Source organism: Acanthaster planci, linkage group LG19, assembly GCF_054643075.1.
Source record: "Acanthaster planci isolate LZ-2023a linkage group LG19, COTS_SCS, whole genome shotgun sequence".
In the NCBI taxonomy this organism is placed as follows: Eukaryota; Metazoa; Echinodermata; class Asteroidea; order Valvatida; family Acanthasteridae; genus Acanthaster; species Acanthaster planci.
Genome location: NC_141795.1, coordinates 11,135,255 through 11,150,632, shown reverse-complemented (window position 1 = coordinate 11,150,632; position 15,378 = coordinate 11,135,255). Strand labels below are relative to the sequence as shown.

General features: G+C 41.3%; 1 protein-coding gene across 1 annotated transcript in view; it reads left to right on the top strand.

Annotated features, from left to right (window-relative positions):
* Positions 1-7: 7 nt before the first annotated feature.
* LOC147796034 (uncharacterized) overlaps positions 8-15,378 on the top strand; it is a 36,158-nt gene continuing 20,787 nt past the window's right edge. Inside the window, exon 1 of the mRNA XM_087129916.1 lies at positions 8-9,196. Within this exon, the coding sequence (XP_086986042.1) occupies positions 9,139-9,196 (58 nt within the window). The 5' untranslated portion in view covers positions 8-9,138. The remainder of the gene's footprint in view (positions 9,197-15,378) is intronic.

Here is a 15,378-nt window from a genome sequence, read left to right as displayed (position 1 = left end):
TGTGATGTAAATCCAGGAAGACACTGTTCAGCTAATGTATGTTTTTGTGTTCAAATATTGGATCCCAAATTTGCTTTTTTAAAACAGTTCTGAGAACTTGTTTGCTGGCTTAATACACAATAATTTTGTGAAAAGGAAATGGAAATCCTGGATGGCAAAATACAAACAGCAAGCAGTTTTTCATGCACAAATCAATGCAACAGCTGCATGCCTTGGATTACATCACAGTCATACTAGATTTTTAAAAGTCCCAGAAATGGAGATAAAATTAGCAAAACAAAAATTTAAAATAAGGTAATTTTAAAAACAAAGGTGAAATTTCAAAGATTTTACTAAAATATTTTTATTACTTGTCCCTTTCACTATCTTAAGGATATGCTGTGACAGTAGCACTACACCACACTTGCTTTGACTGGAAGAATAATTGTTCATGTAGATGTACAAGTGCTTCACATCTGTGCTTCCTTGTTACACGCCATCCATGTCCCAGCACTTAAGCATTGCACAATAATTCATCGCCAGGAATGATCTGTTTTACATCGTGTTAAATGAGCTAATCGTTTGCCATCATCATTCTTTCATGACACCCACTGTACACAAAGAAACTCAGACATGTCTGTTTTGTGGAAAGTGGGTGTCATGAGTGTGGGTCTGTGTTACCCGGTTACCCTTTTTTCAGTTGAGGTGGTGTATCGTTGCGGTTGTTATCGGTTGTTAAAGAGCGGAATGTACGCGCTCCCTATTAGGATTAGGCGGACTTTTCAGAGACAATCCTGGACAAATCTTGTTGGAACATGCCTCCCCCTCGCCCTCTGTCAATGTTGTTTCTCATTGGGTAAGCTGGGTCGAATCCTTGAACTCTGTTTGGCTGGCAACCTTTACATCTTACATTCCTCCCGCTCTACTTTCCTCTTGCTCTACTTTTCACAATCCCACCCGCTGCACTGATGTTAAATGTATGAACATGCAGGCTGACTCTTGTTCATCTTATTGTTTATCATGGTACACTGCCTTTGTTGTCACTCGACCTGCTAGAATTCACGTCAGTGTTAAATCTGCCTACAGCAGAAGGCTGTAACTTACTACCCGAACTATTACGCTTCGTTTCATCTGCCGCACAACTTCATCCTATCCAGTGATGTTGAGCTTAACCCTGGCCCTACAAGGTTCCCCTGCACTTTCTGTGAGAAAACAGTGAAATCCAACCAATGGGGCATATGTTGTGATGTATGTGACCTTTGGACTCATGCCAGATGTGCCTCAGTTAGCATCAAGGATTACCAACAATTGTCTGTTTCCAACAACCAATGGCTCTGCAGAACATGTCTTCTACACAAGATCCCCACTCTGCCCTGTTCACCAGATTCATCACTTGTCAGTGAATTTGTCCTCCACCGCATCCTCCCTAACTGGCACTCACACTAACCTGTCCAAGCCTTGAAAGAGAATTGGAGGAATCATTTTCAACACCCGGAGTCTAGGCAACAAACTCTGACTCTTCCAGTCCGAGGTAGAGCTGAATAACCCTGACGTAGCTTTCATCACAGAGATTTGGCTTGATAAAACTGTGTACAACGGTGAAATCTTACTGAACCCTAACTACAGTATCTACCGTAAGGATCGTAATAGGCACGGTAGCTGTGTCCTTAATCCCTGCTGCCAATCACCTTCACCCTACACATGCTACATGTATCAGCGATTTTGAACATGAAGAACTGGAACTTCTCTCGTTGGAAATAGAATCTGACCATGGTAAAAGTCCTTTTCGGTTGCTTGTATAGGGCTATAGGCCACCTAACAGCTGTGCCATTTTTTGGTTTATTACAATCAGTTTTAGACCTTGTTCTCACATATTCACATAATTACTTGGCTATTGTTGTTCTGGGTGATTTTAACATGAATTTTATCCACCACACAGCGTCCAGTACAGCCAGCCTTCAAGAACAGCTTACTGTCGGACACTCTTAACTTGCATCAATTGTTTAGCCAGATTACTCGTAAATCCTCTGACAGTTTATTGCAGGGGTCCATACTAGATCTGGTCTTCTGTAATAGACCTGACCTGGTACACCATATTTCCGTAATACCTGGGTTAGGCTTGAGTGATCACAATGGTGTCTCTTTTTAGCTGACCACCGCTGTTAGTATTAAACGTGTGAACCGCACATTTTACCAGTACAGTAAAGCAGATAAGACTTCTCTTTGTGACACCCTTGCTCATATCAATTGGGACTTTTATTTGTCACCTGGGTTTGACATTAATCAAGTTTGGGATAATATCAAGGATCTCTTGTTTGCAGCTGTTCAAGATACTGTTCCGGTAGCTAGACAAAGAGGGAAAAGAAGACGGCCTGGGATATCTAGTGAAATAGTCACCTTGGCAAGGAAAAAGCATAGGGCTTTAAAAGCTGCTGTGCGATGTGGCCGTAATGCTCATCTTTGGGCCAAAATATAAGTCCTATAATAACTACATTCAGGACCTAGCGCTAAATTGCATCGCTAATGCTAAGCAATTTTGGTCTTTAGTTCTAACCGTAAAAAGACCTCCAGTTCTAGCCTCCGTATTGGTGACTACATCACTAGTGATCCTAGTGCCATCACTAGTGAATTTAGTGCTAAGTTCTAAAATAATTTTACCAAAGATAATGACGTATCCTGTACTATTACATGTAATCATGCTTGTTATAAATTCCGCCTGTCCAGGATTCAGACCAACAATTTGAGGTCAAGAAATCACTGAACTCTCTTCAAGCGTACAAATCACCAGGTTGCAGGTCCCGACGGTATTTCTCCCATGTTCTTCAAAATCGCTGCAAACAGTTTTGCTTACTCTTTAACTTTGATTTGTCCATAAACACTGGTAAGGTCCCCACTGAATGGAGATTCACCAATGTCGTCCCCATACACAAATCCGGTGACCCTCATAACCCTGCCAACTACAGACCCATTTCACTTTGCAGTCAGTAAATGGTCAGTAAATGCCTGGAAAAAAATCATTGCACGCCATCTTGTTACAGGGGCAGTATTGTCTCTGACTGCCAGCATGGCTTCCCCCTAAAAGGTCTTGCATTAGCCAACTCACTACTTTATATTATCATTGGGCTGCTACTTTGGACGCTGTGAATCCCCTTCGCATTGACGCCATCTTTTTGGATTGGTCAAAAGGGTTTGATCGGGTGAGTCACAGTGTTCTCCAAATGTTACATAAATATTGTAGCTTTCTACGTGGGAAAAAGACTGTCCAAACTCTATATCTGAACTCGCTGTGTTATTTCTCCACTTCCTTTTGATGCTTGTATAACCACTGTCGTAAGATATAATGCTGCTCAACAATGCAGTGGTTGTGCGGTTATGTGATTGTGCAGTTGTGCGGTACACTGCAATAAACCTGTCACAGAGTGATATTAAATCGAAATCACTTTTAAATTAATAATACCGTATAATTTTGGCCCTAATTGTTGAAAAGATAAACATGGTATTTAGTGGTGAAACAAGATTTTATTTTCTTGAGCCGCCACACCCAAACATTCCTGAAGTCAGTCAACCTTACCAGAATGATGGGCTGAGTGCCAGTTGAGTTGTTATTGGTTGATGTAGCCACTTATGCATTAATTTGAATAATGAATATTTATGAAGGGTACAGTACCCAAAACATTTTGAGTTCTTTGGAATAAGGCGTGGCAGTGCTGGAATCTTTCCTTCGGGTTTAAAAGAAAAGATATGGGGTGATGTGATCAGTTCATTACTGGATTCCGAGGAGAGGGCAGCGGCCAGCCTCGATGACTTGTAGTCGTGAGTCGAGTTAGTCTTTAGATGAGTGACTTCTAATTATGAAAGTAGAATAAACTACATGTACATTTAGACTGTTCTGAGAAACGGAAAGCCAGGAAACGCCCAGTTCCTGTAAGTTAGCCATGTATAAATATGATATATTGGATATTTATTTTATACATTTATTCCTTGCAAAACCAGATCTTGAGCCAGTGAAAATGAGATTTGCCGAGATATTGCATAAAATCCTTATTGATTTAAGTTGAGGTTGTTGCAACACTGAAACAGTTATCTTGAAAGTTGACACACTTCATAACTCTTCAGATTCATTAATGAATATTTTGCGTTAAATGTAACTTGGCCAGAAAAACCAGAAACATGGGAAGATGGTGGTAATTTTCAGGGTTTTACGTTAAGAGGAAGAGGGAGTCAGTTGACCGGTGGTGACAAAAGGGTTGGACCGCGGCGGCGGGACGTAGAAACTTGCCGAGTCAGCCACAGGCCACAGAAGCCGACTACAACGCAAGAAACAGAAGCACCATGGTGGCGGGACATTGAGGCACCCGTCACCTCATTTATATTGTAATCAATAACAATGTTAATGTAAGAAATAATCCTTATTTTGTGTTCTTTTATAAATAAATGTAAATATTGTACAGGCAAAACAAATTTCCAGCAATAAGTGTGTATATATTCGTGTCTCAGCTACCAAAGGTCTGTCCCTAAGGGTAGGACAACTCTAGGGGTGTGACAATTGGCGACCTTGCCAGGACTGGAAGGCGTATTGTTCTCTATTTGCTTTTATTGCAGCTATTAATTTTGGAAGATAAGAGTTCATCCTTATATGTTGATACATACACGAGGACAGTATATTCATGGTGAATGAATGATGAAAGTTAACTATTTGATATTTGTACTACTAAGAGTAAGGCCTGTGTGTCTGTTGCTCTCACTTGCATTTTTCCTGGTACTTGGGCACGTAGCAGCATGGAATTTGAGAAATACCTCACACTTGGTAAATCCATTGGCCTTGAAGGTATAGAGTTATTGGACTTTCCTCAGAGTAGAGAAGCAAAAGATGAGAAAACTAGGAAAGAGAATGCTGAGCGTGAAGAAAGAGCAAAAGATAGAGAGCATCAAAAGGAAATGAAAGCACTAGAGCTTAAACTTGAAGAAGCTAAAAAAGAGACCAAAGCAATGAAAAGTGAAACTAAACCAGCGATGAAGCAACCCAAGTTACTGGCATTCAATGATGGCAAAGATGACATGGATTCATTTCTTCGTCGCTTTGAAAGGTTTGCCGAGACAGCTAAATGGCCAAAGGCAAACTGTTAGGCAAAGTGGTCTGCTCACAGGAAAGGCACTTGATGTTAATAGTAGATTGCCTGTAGACAAAGCTAATGATTTTGATGCACTCAAGTCTGCATTACTCCATAGATATCAACTCACTGAAGAAGGTTTTCGTATGAAGTTTAGGACCACAAAACTTGAGACTTGTGGAACCTTTTCGCAATTTGCCATTCGCCGAGGAAGCTACTTGAATCGATGGGTTGAACTCGGGAATGTACAGAAATGATATGATGACTTGTGTGATCTTTTTTTCAGAGAACAAATTTTGTCAGTTTGTGGTAAAGATCTGGCCCTTTACTTAAAGGAAAGAAAGCCCACTAGCTGTCGGGAAATGACACAGCTAGCTGACAAGTATGTTGAAGCACACAGACGACTAGGTTATGATAACAGTAATCGGAGGTTCCCGAGACCACTTAATTTAGAACCAAAAGGAATGGACACTAAAGAGTCCAAACCCCAACCTCAAGTCAGACCTCAGGGAGAAAGGGGAAATTTCACCGAACAACGAGAATGTTTTGTTTGTGGAAAGAAGGGACACCTTGCTCGAAGTTGTCGATATAGACACCAAAGTAATGTACATGGTGATAGTAACAGACCTCAGTCTTTTAGTTTACAGGTAGAAAGTACCAGTACCAAGGATCAGGTCGAGGGACATGTACTTGATGTCCCCGTTGAAGAGGTTTAAGTTGCTGCTTGCGTCACAAAGAAGTTTGCTCTGAGGGAGAGTTCAGGTGTATCAAGGGAGCCTGGCAAAGCGACAAGTGGGCATGAGATTCCTCTCATCAGTGCGGCTTGTACTGTTAGTAAGGATATGCCAGTAAGGGATGGTTATGTTGGTGAAAACATGGTCAGTGTGCTCAGAGATAGTGGCTGTAGTACCGTTGTAGTGAAACGCGATCTTGTAACCGAAAATCAGATACTTGAAGCCAAACAGAAGTGCGTACTGTTTGACGGAACTGTGCGTTGTGTTCCAGTTGCACGGATTTGTATAGACACACCATATTATGTTGGAACAGTAAATGCGCTGTGTATGCCAAATCCACTATATGGCTTGATCGTGGGTAACAACACGGATGCAAGGAATCCACAAAACCCTGATGTAAATTGGGCGCGCCAAAAACCTCCAATTAATACGTCGAACTACGTTGAGAGGCGCGTGCCACTCCCAACCGATCGCTAGACACACCATCAAGTAAAAGTGAGCTTGAAACAGATTTTGCACCGAAGAATGCAAATCTTAGTGGCAACAATGATGTGTCAGCTGCAGTCGAGACACGTGCGCAGAAAGCGAAACAGGCTATGGACTTGCAACCACTTAGAGTACCGGAAGCTCAAAGTTTCTCGGTATCGCGTTCCGACATCAGACAGGCACAGGTTCACGATCCAACGCTGCAGAATTATTGGAAACGTGCTCGAGATGGCACAGTTCAGAAAACCGGTCGCGCAAATGAGGTCAAGTATTTCATATCAGATGGACTTCTATTCAGAGAGTTCAAATCGGCGTCTGTAGAAAATGGTCGAGCAATTACCCAAATGATTGTGCCCCAGGAAATGAGATCAAAAGTTCTCAGATTGGCGTGTGATGGCTGGTCACCTCGGTACGACAAAAACCACCGATCGTGTGTTTGCTAACTTCTTTCGGCCGGGTGTACAGGGGGATGTTCGGCCATACTGTACCTCGTGTGATACGTGCCAAAGAACTGTCGACAAGGGTCGAGTAGGGAAAGTATCACTTGGTAAAATGCCACTGATAGACACCCCTTTCCGACGTGTAGCGATAGATCTTGTACGACCAATCGACCCAGTGACAGATCGCGGTAATCGGTACATCTTAACTATGGTCGATTATGCCTCACGCTACCTAGAAGCTGTTGCACTACTGCGAATTGAGACGGAACGTGTTGCAGAGGCTTTGCTAGAAATATTTTCGCGGGTAGGAGTTCCTCATGAAACGCTGTCAGACATGGGAACGCAATTTACCAGCAACCTTATGAAGGAGATTAGCAGACTTTTATCGGTCAAACAGTTACATACCACACCGTACCATCCAATCTGCAACAGACTCGTGGAAAAATTCAACGGAACACTTAAACGCATTTTTCAAAAAATGTGCAGTGATCGACCGCGCGATTGGGACCGCTACCTTTCCGCTCTCTTGTTCGCATATCGGGAATGTCCTCAGGAAAGTCTTGGCTATTCTCCGTTTGAACTGATATACGGACGCACGGTCAGGGGACCACTCGCAATTCTGAAAGAATTATGGACCGGAACCGTAGAAGATGAGGAGGTCGAAAACCACATACCAGTACGTGATTGATTTACAAGACAAACTTGAGTCCACGTGTAAGCTCGCTCGTGAAGAACTCTCCAAGTCTAGTGCAAGGTACAAAAAGTACTATGACTCGCGAACCAAGGACAGATCATTTGAGGTCGGTGACAGAGTGTTGGTACTTTTGCCAACAGACTCCAATATAAAATTGATGCAATGGAAGGGTCCATTTGCAGTGTTAAGACGCGTAACTCAGTTTGATTTTTGCATTGACGTGAATGGAAAAGAACGAACTTTTCATGCTAACTTGCTTAAACGATACGTCACCCGCCAAGAACCACAAAAGGAAGAAATTGTTCACGCAGCACTTAGGCCTAGTCTAAGGCTCGTCTGTACAAGTGTCGTTGAAGAAGATGAAAGTTCTCCGGAAATGCAAAAACTAAAACTCTTCCCATTTGACCAAACTGAAACATGGTCTCATGCAGAAATTACCAATGATCTAAATGAATCGCAAACAGAACACATCAAAGAACTGTTGAAGGAATTCCCTGATGTATTAACCGATATCCCTGGCCACACTGATATAATCGAGCATACCGTAACACTCACAACTGATGACGCAATATATTCTAAGGCATACCCTGTTCCATTCGCTACTCAAGAGACAATCAGGAAAGAAATAGACGCAATGTTGAAAATCGGTGTAATCGAACGTTCACAATCGAAATACGCATCACCAATCGTGTTAGTCCGAAAGAAAGATGGAAGTAACAGATTTTGTGTTGATTTTCGGAAACTCAACAAGGTAACCGTGTTTGACGCTGAACCCATGCCAAATGCAGAAACTTTGATGGGAAATGTTGGCGACGCAAAATTCGTCACAAAACTAGACTTGACCAAAGGGTACTGGCAAATCCCAATTGCTGATCATGATAGAGACAAAACTGCATTCATAACGCCTCACGGAATATATCAGTTCACAGTTCTCCCGTTCGGAATGATAAATGCGCCGGCAACATTTACACGCATGATGAGGAAACTCCTTGAGGGTCAATCTAATGTAGTCAATTTCTCTCATTCATTCGCGGATCATCTAAAACACGTCAGAGAAGTTCTGAACCGTCTCCGTAGGGCTAACCTCACCGCAAAACCGTCAAAGTGCAACATCGCGTGTAATACTCTCGAGTTCCTTGGACATGTGATTGGTGAGGGAAAACTGGCTTCACATCCCGATAAGATTGTCAGAATTCTCAATGCATCACGACCACGAACCAAAAAAGATGTCCGATCTTTTATGGGACTGATAAACTATTATCGTCGTTTCGTACCGAACTTCGCCGCAATCGCTGTACCATTAACTAATCTCACCAAAAAGGGAAATCTGACAAAAGGTAACTGGGGCGCAGCTCAAGAACAGGCATTCAAAACTCTCAAATCTCGCCTAGAAACGACACCAATCTTGCACTTACCTGATCATAATCGCTCGTACGTGCTCAGAACTGACGCTTCAGATGTAGGGATACGTGCGGTTTTACTACAGTCGGGCAGAGATCAATTGTTCCCGGTCGCCAACGCCAGTCGCAAGTTGTTGCCGCAAGAAAAGGCATATGCAGCCGTTGAACGTGAATGCTTAGCATTGGTTTGGTAATTACGAAGTTCCATATCTACCTCTACGGCAAACAGTTTCTGGTTGAAACTGACCATCACCCTCTGGCCTATCTTACAACCGCGAAGGTGAACAACAGCAGATGCATGCGATGGGCATTGTTACTGAAGAAACGGAAAGCCAGGAAACGCCCAGTTCCTGTAAGTTAGCCATGTATAAATATGATATATTGGATATTTATTTTATACATTTATTCCTTGCAAAACCAGATCTTGAGCCAGTGAAAATGAGATTTGCCGAGATATTGCATAAAATCCTTATTGATTTAAGTTGAGGTTGTTGCAGTATGCGTGTATGCGTAAACTTTAAAGCGCTTCAATAAAGTCTGATTTATCCTCGCTAAATGCCCCAAGATCTTACTTGAATTGAACTCTTCAAAGTTTATATTTTCTAACTTATAACAATTTAGATCTAATACGTACCGATTGTGTCGAGTCTGGGGGAAAATTAAACCTGTTTCTGAAATGTAACGTTAACCTTTTTCGACCATGACATAGAGGTACAACACGCACGACCCTTGACCTAAACCTTGTAAATGAATGGGGGCGCCCTATACAAACTATGATAATGACAAGTCTGGCAGACGACCTAATTTATTTATTTCTTATTTTTACCGAAAGTATATCAAAGACAAAGCACTTGCCGAGTTTAATGAAATCGGCTCATATAAATTACAAACGGCCATTAAGATTCAGTTCAAGATGGAAAACCGGAAGCTGAAACTAAAATCGGCATTTTCACATTTACGAGCCTAAATAGCGCGGTCTTTTCTAAAAAGGAAATTAAAGAAGCGTTGAATCAGCAGATAGCGCAACATAAAGAAGACGTTGAAGCTCACGAACAGAGAGGCTCGGGCAGGGTGTTTGATAAAGTGCACGCTTTTTACATCAACGTGGTGAAATATAACCCGGTGGGTGTGACTTATACTCCACTACCTAAAATATTTAGCGGTTAAAACGGCAATTATTAACGTCCAAAATAAAAATGATCAGGAGTGCATCCGTTGGGCGTTGAGATCTGCTTTAAAATTATATTCAGACAATGTCAAGCGTCAGTTAGAAACAAATCCAAACTACAAAATAAATCACGAGCGCACCTCGACTTACACTAAAGACGACGGCTTAAATTTCAAAAATATAAATTTCCAAACGCCCATTACACAAATCCCGCGTATCAAATCGCAAAATTATTTAGCCATTAACGTATTTGGTTATACTGAGGAAGAAGGCACCTACGTGCTTTACAAGACTAAGCGCCCAGAAGAGCCCATTAATTTACTTTATTTCACCAAAGGTGAAATCACCAAAGGTGAAATAAGTCATTATTGCTGGATTAAACACTTTTCTCGGTTAATGTGCGATGTTACAAAACACACCGATAAATTATACTGGTGTTTCAAATGCCTGTCACATTTTCAAAATGTAGAAAGACTCATCCAACATCGAGAAGATTGTCAAGGAACTGACACAGTGGCGTGTAAAGTAGAATTACCCGCCAAAGGTAAAAATATTCTCAAGTTTGAAAATTATAAAAACAAGCAAGACACCCCTTTTATAATTTATGTATATTTTGAATCTGTTTTAGAAAAGTTACCGCCCAAAGAGTTAAACACGGCCAAAACACAAATCCATAAGCCTTGCGGCTATTCTTATGCAGTCATTAGATGTGACGGCGCTTGCACTTGGCGTGAGACTTGCAGAGGAAAAGACGCGGCAGTTAATTTTGTACAGTCGCTTTCTAGAGAAATCGTCGCGATTAACAAAACATTTGCAAATCCCAAGCCACTTATTTGGTCTGGCAAATTACAAAAGACTTACGAAAATTGCCACAGATGTTGGATCTGTGAAAAGCTTATTGGCAAGGATAGCGAAGATCAGTGTCAGTGCCCAATTTCAAATAAACCGAAGACAAAAGAAGAAAAAATTGCCTTTAGTGTTATCAATGAAAAAGCGGCTATAAAGAATTTATTTGCATGACGAGCAAAAAGCCAATCAATAAATTTCGCAAGGTTAGAGATCACGGTCACGTGACGGGGAAGTACCGAGGCCCAGCGCATGCTAGTTATAATTCAAAGTTAAGAGTCGTTTCAAATCAAACGCCCGTTCCGGTGATTTTACACAATGTAGAGAAATATGACACGCACCTAATCATGCAAGGCGCTCAAGCGTTTAACGGCGCTAAAATTAGCGTCACTGCTAAAAGTACCGAGAATTATATTTTGTTTTCATTTGGCCAACTCTGGTTCCTAGATTCATTTCATTTCATGGCAGCTTCGCTGGATCGACTGGTTAAGAATTGTTCACCCGTTGATTTTAACTTACTTCAGGAAAGATTCCCAGAAAACACGGATTTATTATTGGAAAAGGGCATTTACCCTTCCGAGTATATCGACTCCTTTGATCGATTCCAAGAGACGAGCTTACCGCGAAGAGACGTCTTTTATAGTTTTCTGAAACAATCCACCGTGACCGAGCAAGAACAAGCTCGTGCACAAATAGTATGGCAAGCCTTTGGCTGTAAAACCCTATGCGACTACCACGACCTATTCGTGGAAACGGACGTGTTTTTATTAGCGGGTGTATTTGAGAACTTCCGCGAAGTCTGCAAACGGCATTATGACCTTGACCCGGCCAACTATTATACGTCACCAGGCCTGTCGTGGGACGCGCTGTTAAAGCACTCGGGCGTACAACTAGAACTACTGACAAATATAGACAAGCACTTATTTTTTGAAAGGGCTAAGAGGGGCGGCATTTCTAGTGTGGGTGCAAAGCGCTATGCAAAGGCGAACAATACGAGTTTACCAGACTATGACCCAAATAAGCCAGAGTCACATATCATGTATTTAGACGCGATTAATTTATACGGTTGGGCCATGAGTCAGCCTTTGCCTATTAAAGATTTCAGCTGGATTCAGGACGTGACTAAATTTACCCAAGTTTATCTCGAAAATATATCCAAGCGCGTCCAAAGGTTATATACTTGAAGTGACATTTGGTTATCCGCAGCACTTACACGATTTATACAACGACTTCCCACTCGCCCCCGAAAATATACCGGTCCCAAATGAATGGCTGTCAGCGTATCAAAGGGATTTAATGGCAAAAGGCGAGCGAATTACTTCAATAGATCAACTCGTATCAACTCAAACACCAAAAATAAATACGTGGTTCATTACCAAACTTTTACAGAAATATTTAGAACTATGCCTAGAATTAAAAAAGGTGCGTCGCGTCATGTCTTTTAAACAGGAGCCTTAGTTGAAAAGTTATACCAATAAAAATACCAAGTTACGTAAATTAGCCATGTCTGATTTTGAGAAGGATTTCTTTAAATTGATGAATAACTCGGTCTTTGGCAAGACGATGGAGAATGTGTGCTGTCGTATGGACTGACATTTATTGAGAGACTTGCAAGATGCCGAAAAATACCAGAAGTTAACTTTTAAACCAAATTACAAATCCACTACGCCGTTTAAGGAGTGCGAGCCTTCTTTTGTGGAAATGTATCGAATTAAAACAAAATTAAATAAGCCCATTGATTGCGGTGTAAGCGTGTTAGATTTATCCAAAACTTTAATGTATGATTTCTATTATAATACATTAAAGGCTGATTTCGGTTCAGATGTGTGTCTTTTATACGGATTCTTTATTAGTTCAAATTCAAACCGACAATTCAACCAAGTATTTACACAAAAAGCGTAAATTATTTGACTTTAGTAATTACCCACCCGATCATAAACTTTATGATTCAAAAAATAAAAAGGTCATTGGCAAAATGAAAGATAAATTTGGGGGTAAGGTCATTTCAGGAGTCGTTTGTATACGTCTAAAAATGTATTTGATCTTAACGGAAGATCAAAATTTACAGTAGGCTATCATACGCCGCCTATAAAAGTTGCTTATTTGAACGGGTGCAACATTTCAATAAACAGCAGTTATTGAAATCAGGTAAACGTCAAATGTACACCATCACGCAAAATAAATTAAGCCTCTCGCCATTAGACACCAAGCGCTATATATTACCAAACGGCATTAAAACTTTAGCCCAAGGGCATTATCTAGCGGGCGGTAATTCGGTATCCTCGGGTACTACTTGAAGCTCCTCTTTAACGAAACTCCTATTTGGCCCGTTTAATAAGTAATATAAAATGTGGCCCGTTTTTATCCGCCTGCCATTGACTCGTTTGAATTGGCTGGTGCGTTTTTCAATTTGATAAACGTCAACTGACCAGACTGGATCGGTCGCTCTTCTGAAGGTGCCTCCTTCCTGCTCACCTGGGTAATATAAATACCTAACGACCACGTCTAGAGGTAATTCTCGCTTGCTCACTTTTGGAGGTGCACTCGGTGCTTGTTTCACTCGGTCTAATTTGATAGCTTCTGTGGGCTCTTTGTCGATTAAACGCATTTTTTCCTCGTTTAACGATTTCACGACTTAGGGCAAACGCTGTACCCATTCTGTACCCCTGTACCCCTGTGACCTATGAACGCTCGGCTCGCCCACTTGAATTTCTACTTTATTTTTCGTCATTAACTTTTTAAAATCGCTTTTAAAACGTTCAGACGTTTACTCGGCCGTTTTACTGGTCAATGGTTCGGCTTCTTTGTAACGCTATCCGACGTCCACTACGGTCAAAGCGTATTTAAATGTTTTACGATTCACTCGATCCCAAGGCAAGTATAATATATCCATTTGATGCGCATAATTGGGTTTGACTGATTCTGATTGCAACGTCATAGGCCGTGGTACGTACGCAGATGTGCGTATATATATGTGCAAAATTGCCTGCTTTTTAGCCAGTTTTTATTAACTGTTTGTCTACACTGGTCTTTTCGTGTAAATGATCGACCGTGCTTTTAACTCGCCAATAGCCTTGGAATATGAAGTCGTCACCAATCAAAATTTGGTGCAGGCCCTGCGGGCCAAGCACAAGGGACTCGTCTATTACTTATTCGACAGGATTCACTTGCGGAAAAACAAGTGGTTAATAAGTCGGATACGTTATGGAATATTAAATCAATCAAACGATCAAGACCTTGAGAGGCGTCTTAATTCTGTTCAAAGATCCAGCGGTTAAATCCTCAACGATTTTACAATCTACATATCACGAAAACGGTTGTAACGGTAGAGGGTAAGCCAAATCAGCTGTATTCGCAGGGACTTTTTGAATGTAAACATTGGCCAGAAATTAACGAGTATTTCGGCGATTCGGGCAGCGAGTCGGCTCGCGCGGTTGCAAAAGAGCTTAATTTAACGGGGGTTGATATGGTCGAATATCTAAAAGATAAATACGGGCTCTGGCTCGATTTCTGGAGTTTGGACGATAACTCAGCACACGGGTTTGGTCGGCCTCTCGGCGGTGGAGGAAATATTTCGATTTAAATGGAACGCGAGGCAGAAACCGCAGGTCCGTTAATGATGTACGTGTTTTTGGTAATAGATTCACAGTTAACAGTCGAGGATGGAAATTTTAAGAGTCTGGTGTATTAAGCAGCGTTTAAATTAAAATGAATTTGTTTAAATCGCCACATTGTGCTTTAATTATTGGTAAAACAGGCAGCGGGAAAACGAAAGGGATTTTGAATCTTTTAGAGACTGAATACCGCCAAACATTTGATGCGATCGTTATTATCTGTCCCACGTTATTTAAAAATAAAACTTATTTAGAGCATTTATGGATTTACACAGACGACAACGTCTATTTATGCAACTTGGACCATGAAAGACTGAATTAAACGAGGCGATTGAACTTTACCAAAAAGTATTAGACGGAATTAATGACATTATTTATCATCGACGATTGTGTCTCGGATCAAATTATTAAGGATCGGAAAAAATATACGTGCACTTTAAGTAAAATGGCATTCAGCGGCCGGCACTATAATCATGGTTGTTGGTTATTGACACAGAAATATAATTTGGTGCTAAAAGACTACCGTGAAAATACGGCGTGGAAGGCTTTATTCCACTGTAAAGATCGAAATTCAATTGATCAGTGCTTAACCGAGAAACTGAGCATCGTGGCCGCTGTCAGAGCTGTCGGAACGCCTAGTATTACGCCAGACCCCCCCCAAAAAAAACCTCCTGTATTACCTAGTTAAGGTGGCGTAACCGATTGGATCAAAAGGCAATTGCGAAATTTGGCGAACTTATTGAAGAAACTCGGATCGATTTGCCAGGAATCATTGATAGCGTTTTAAGTTGGATATTTTGTGTGGTGAGTAAGGCGGTTGGATGGATCGCGGATCACGTGTGGACTCTGTTTTTATCAGTCGGTTATTTAGTTTTGACCTTTGTACGAAAAACGTAAATCCGTTTA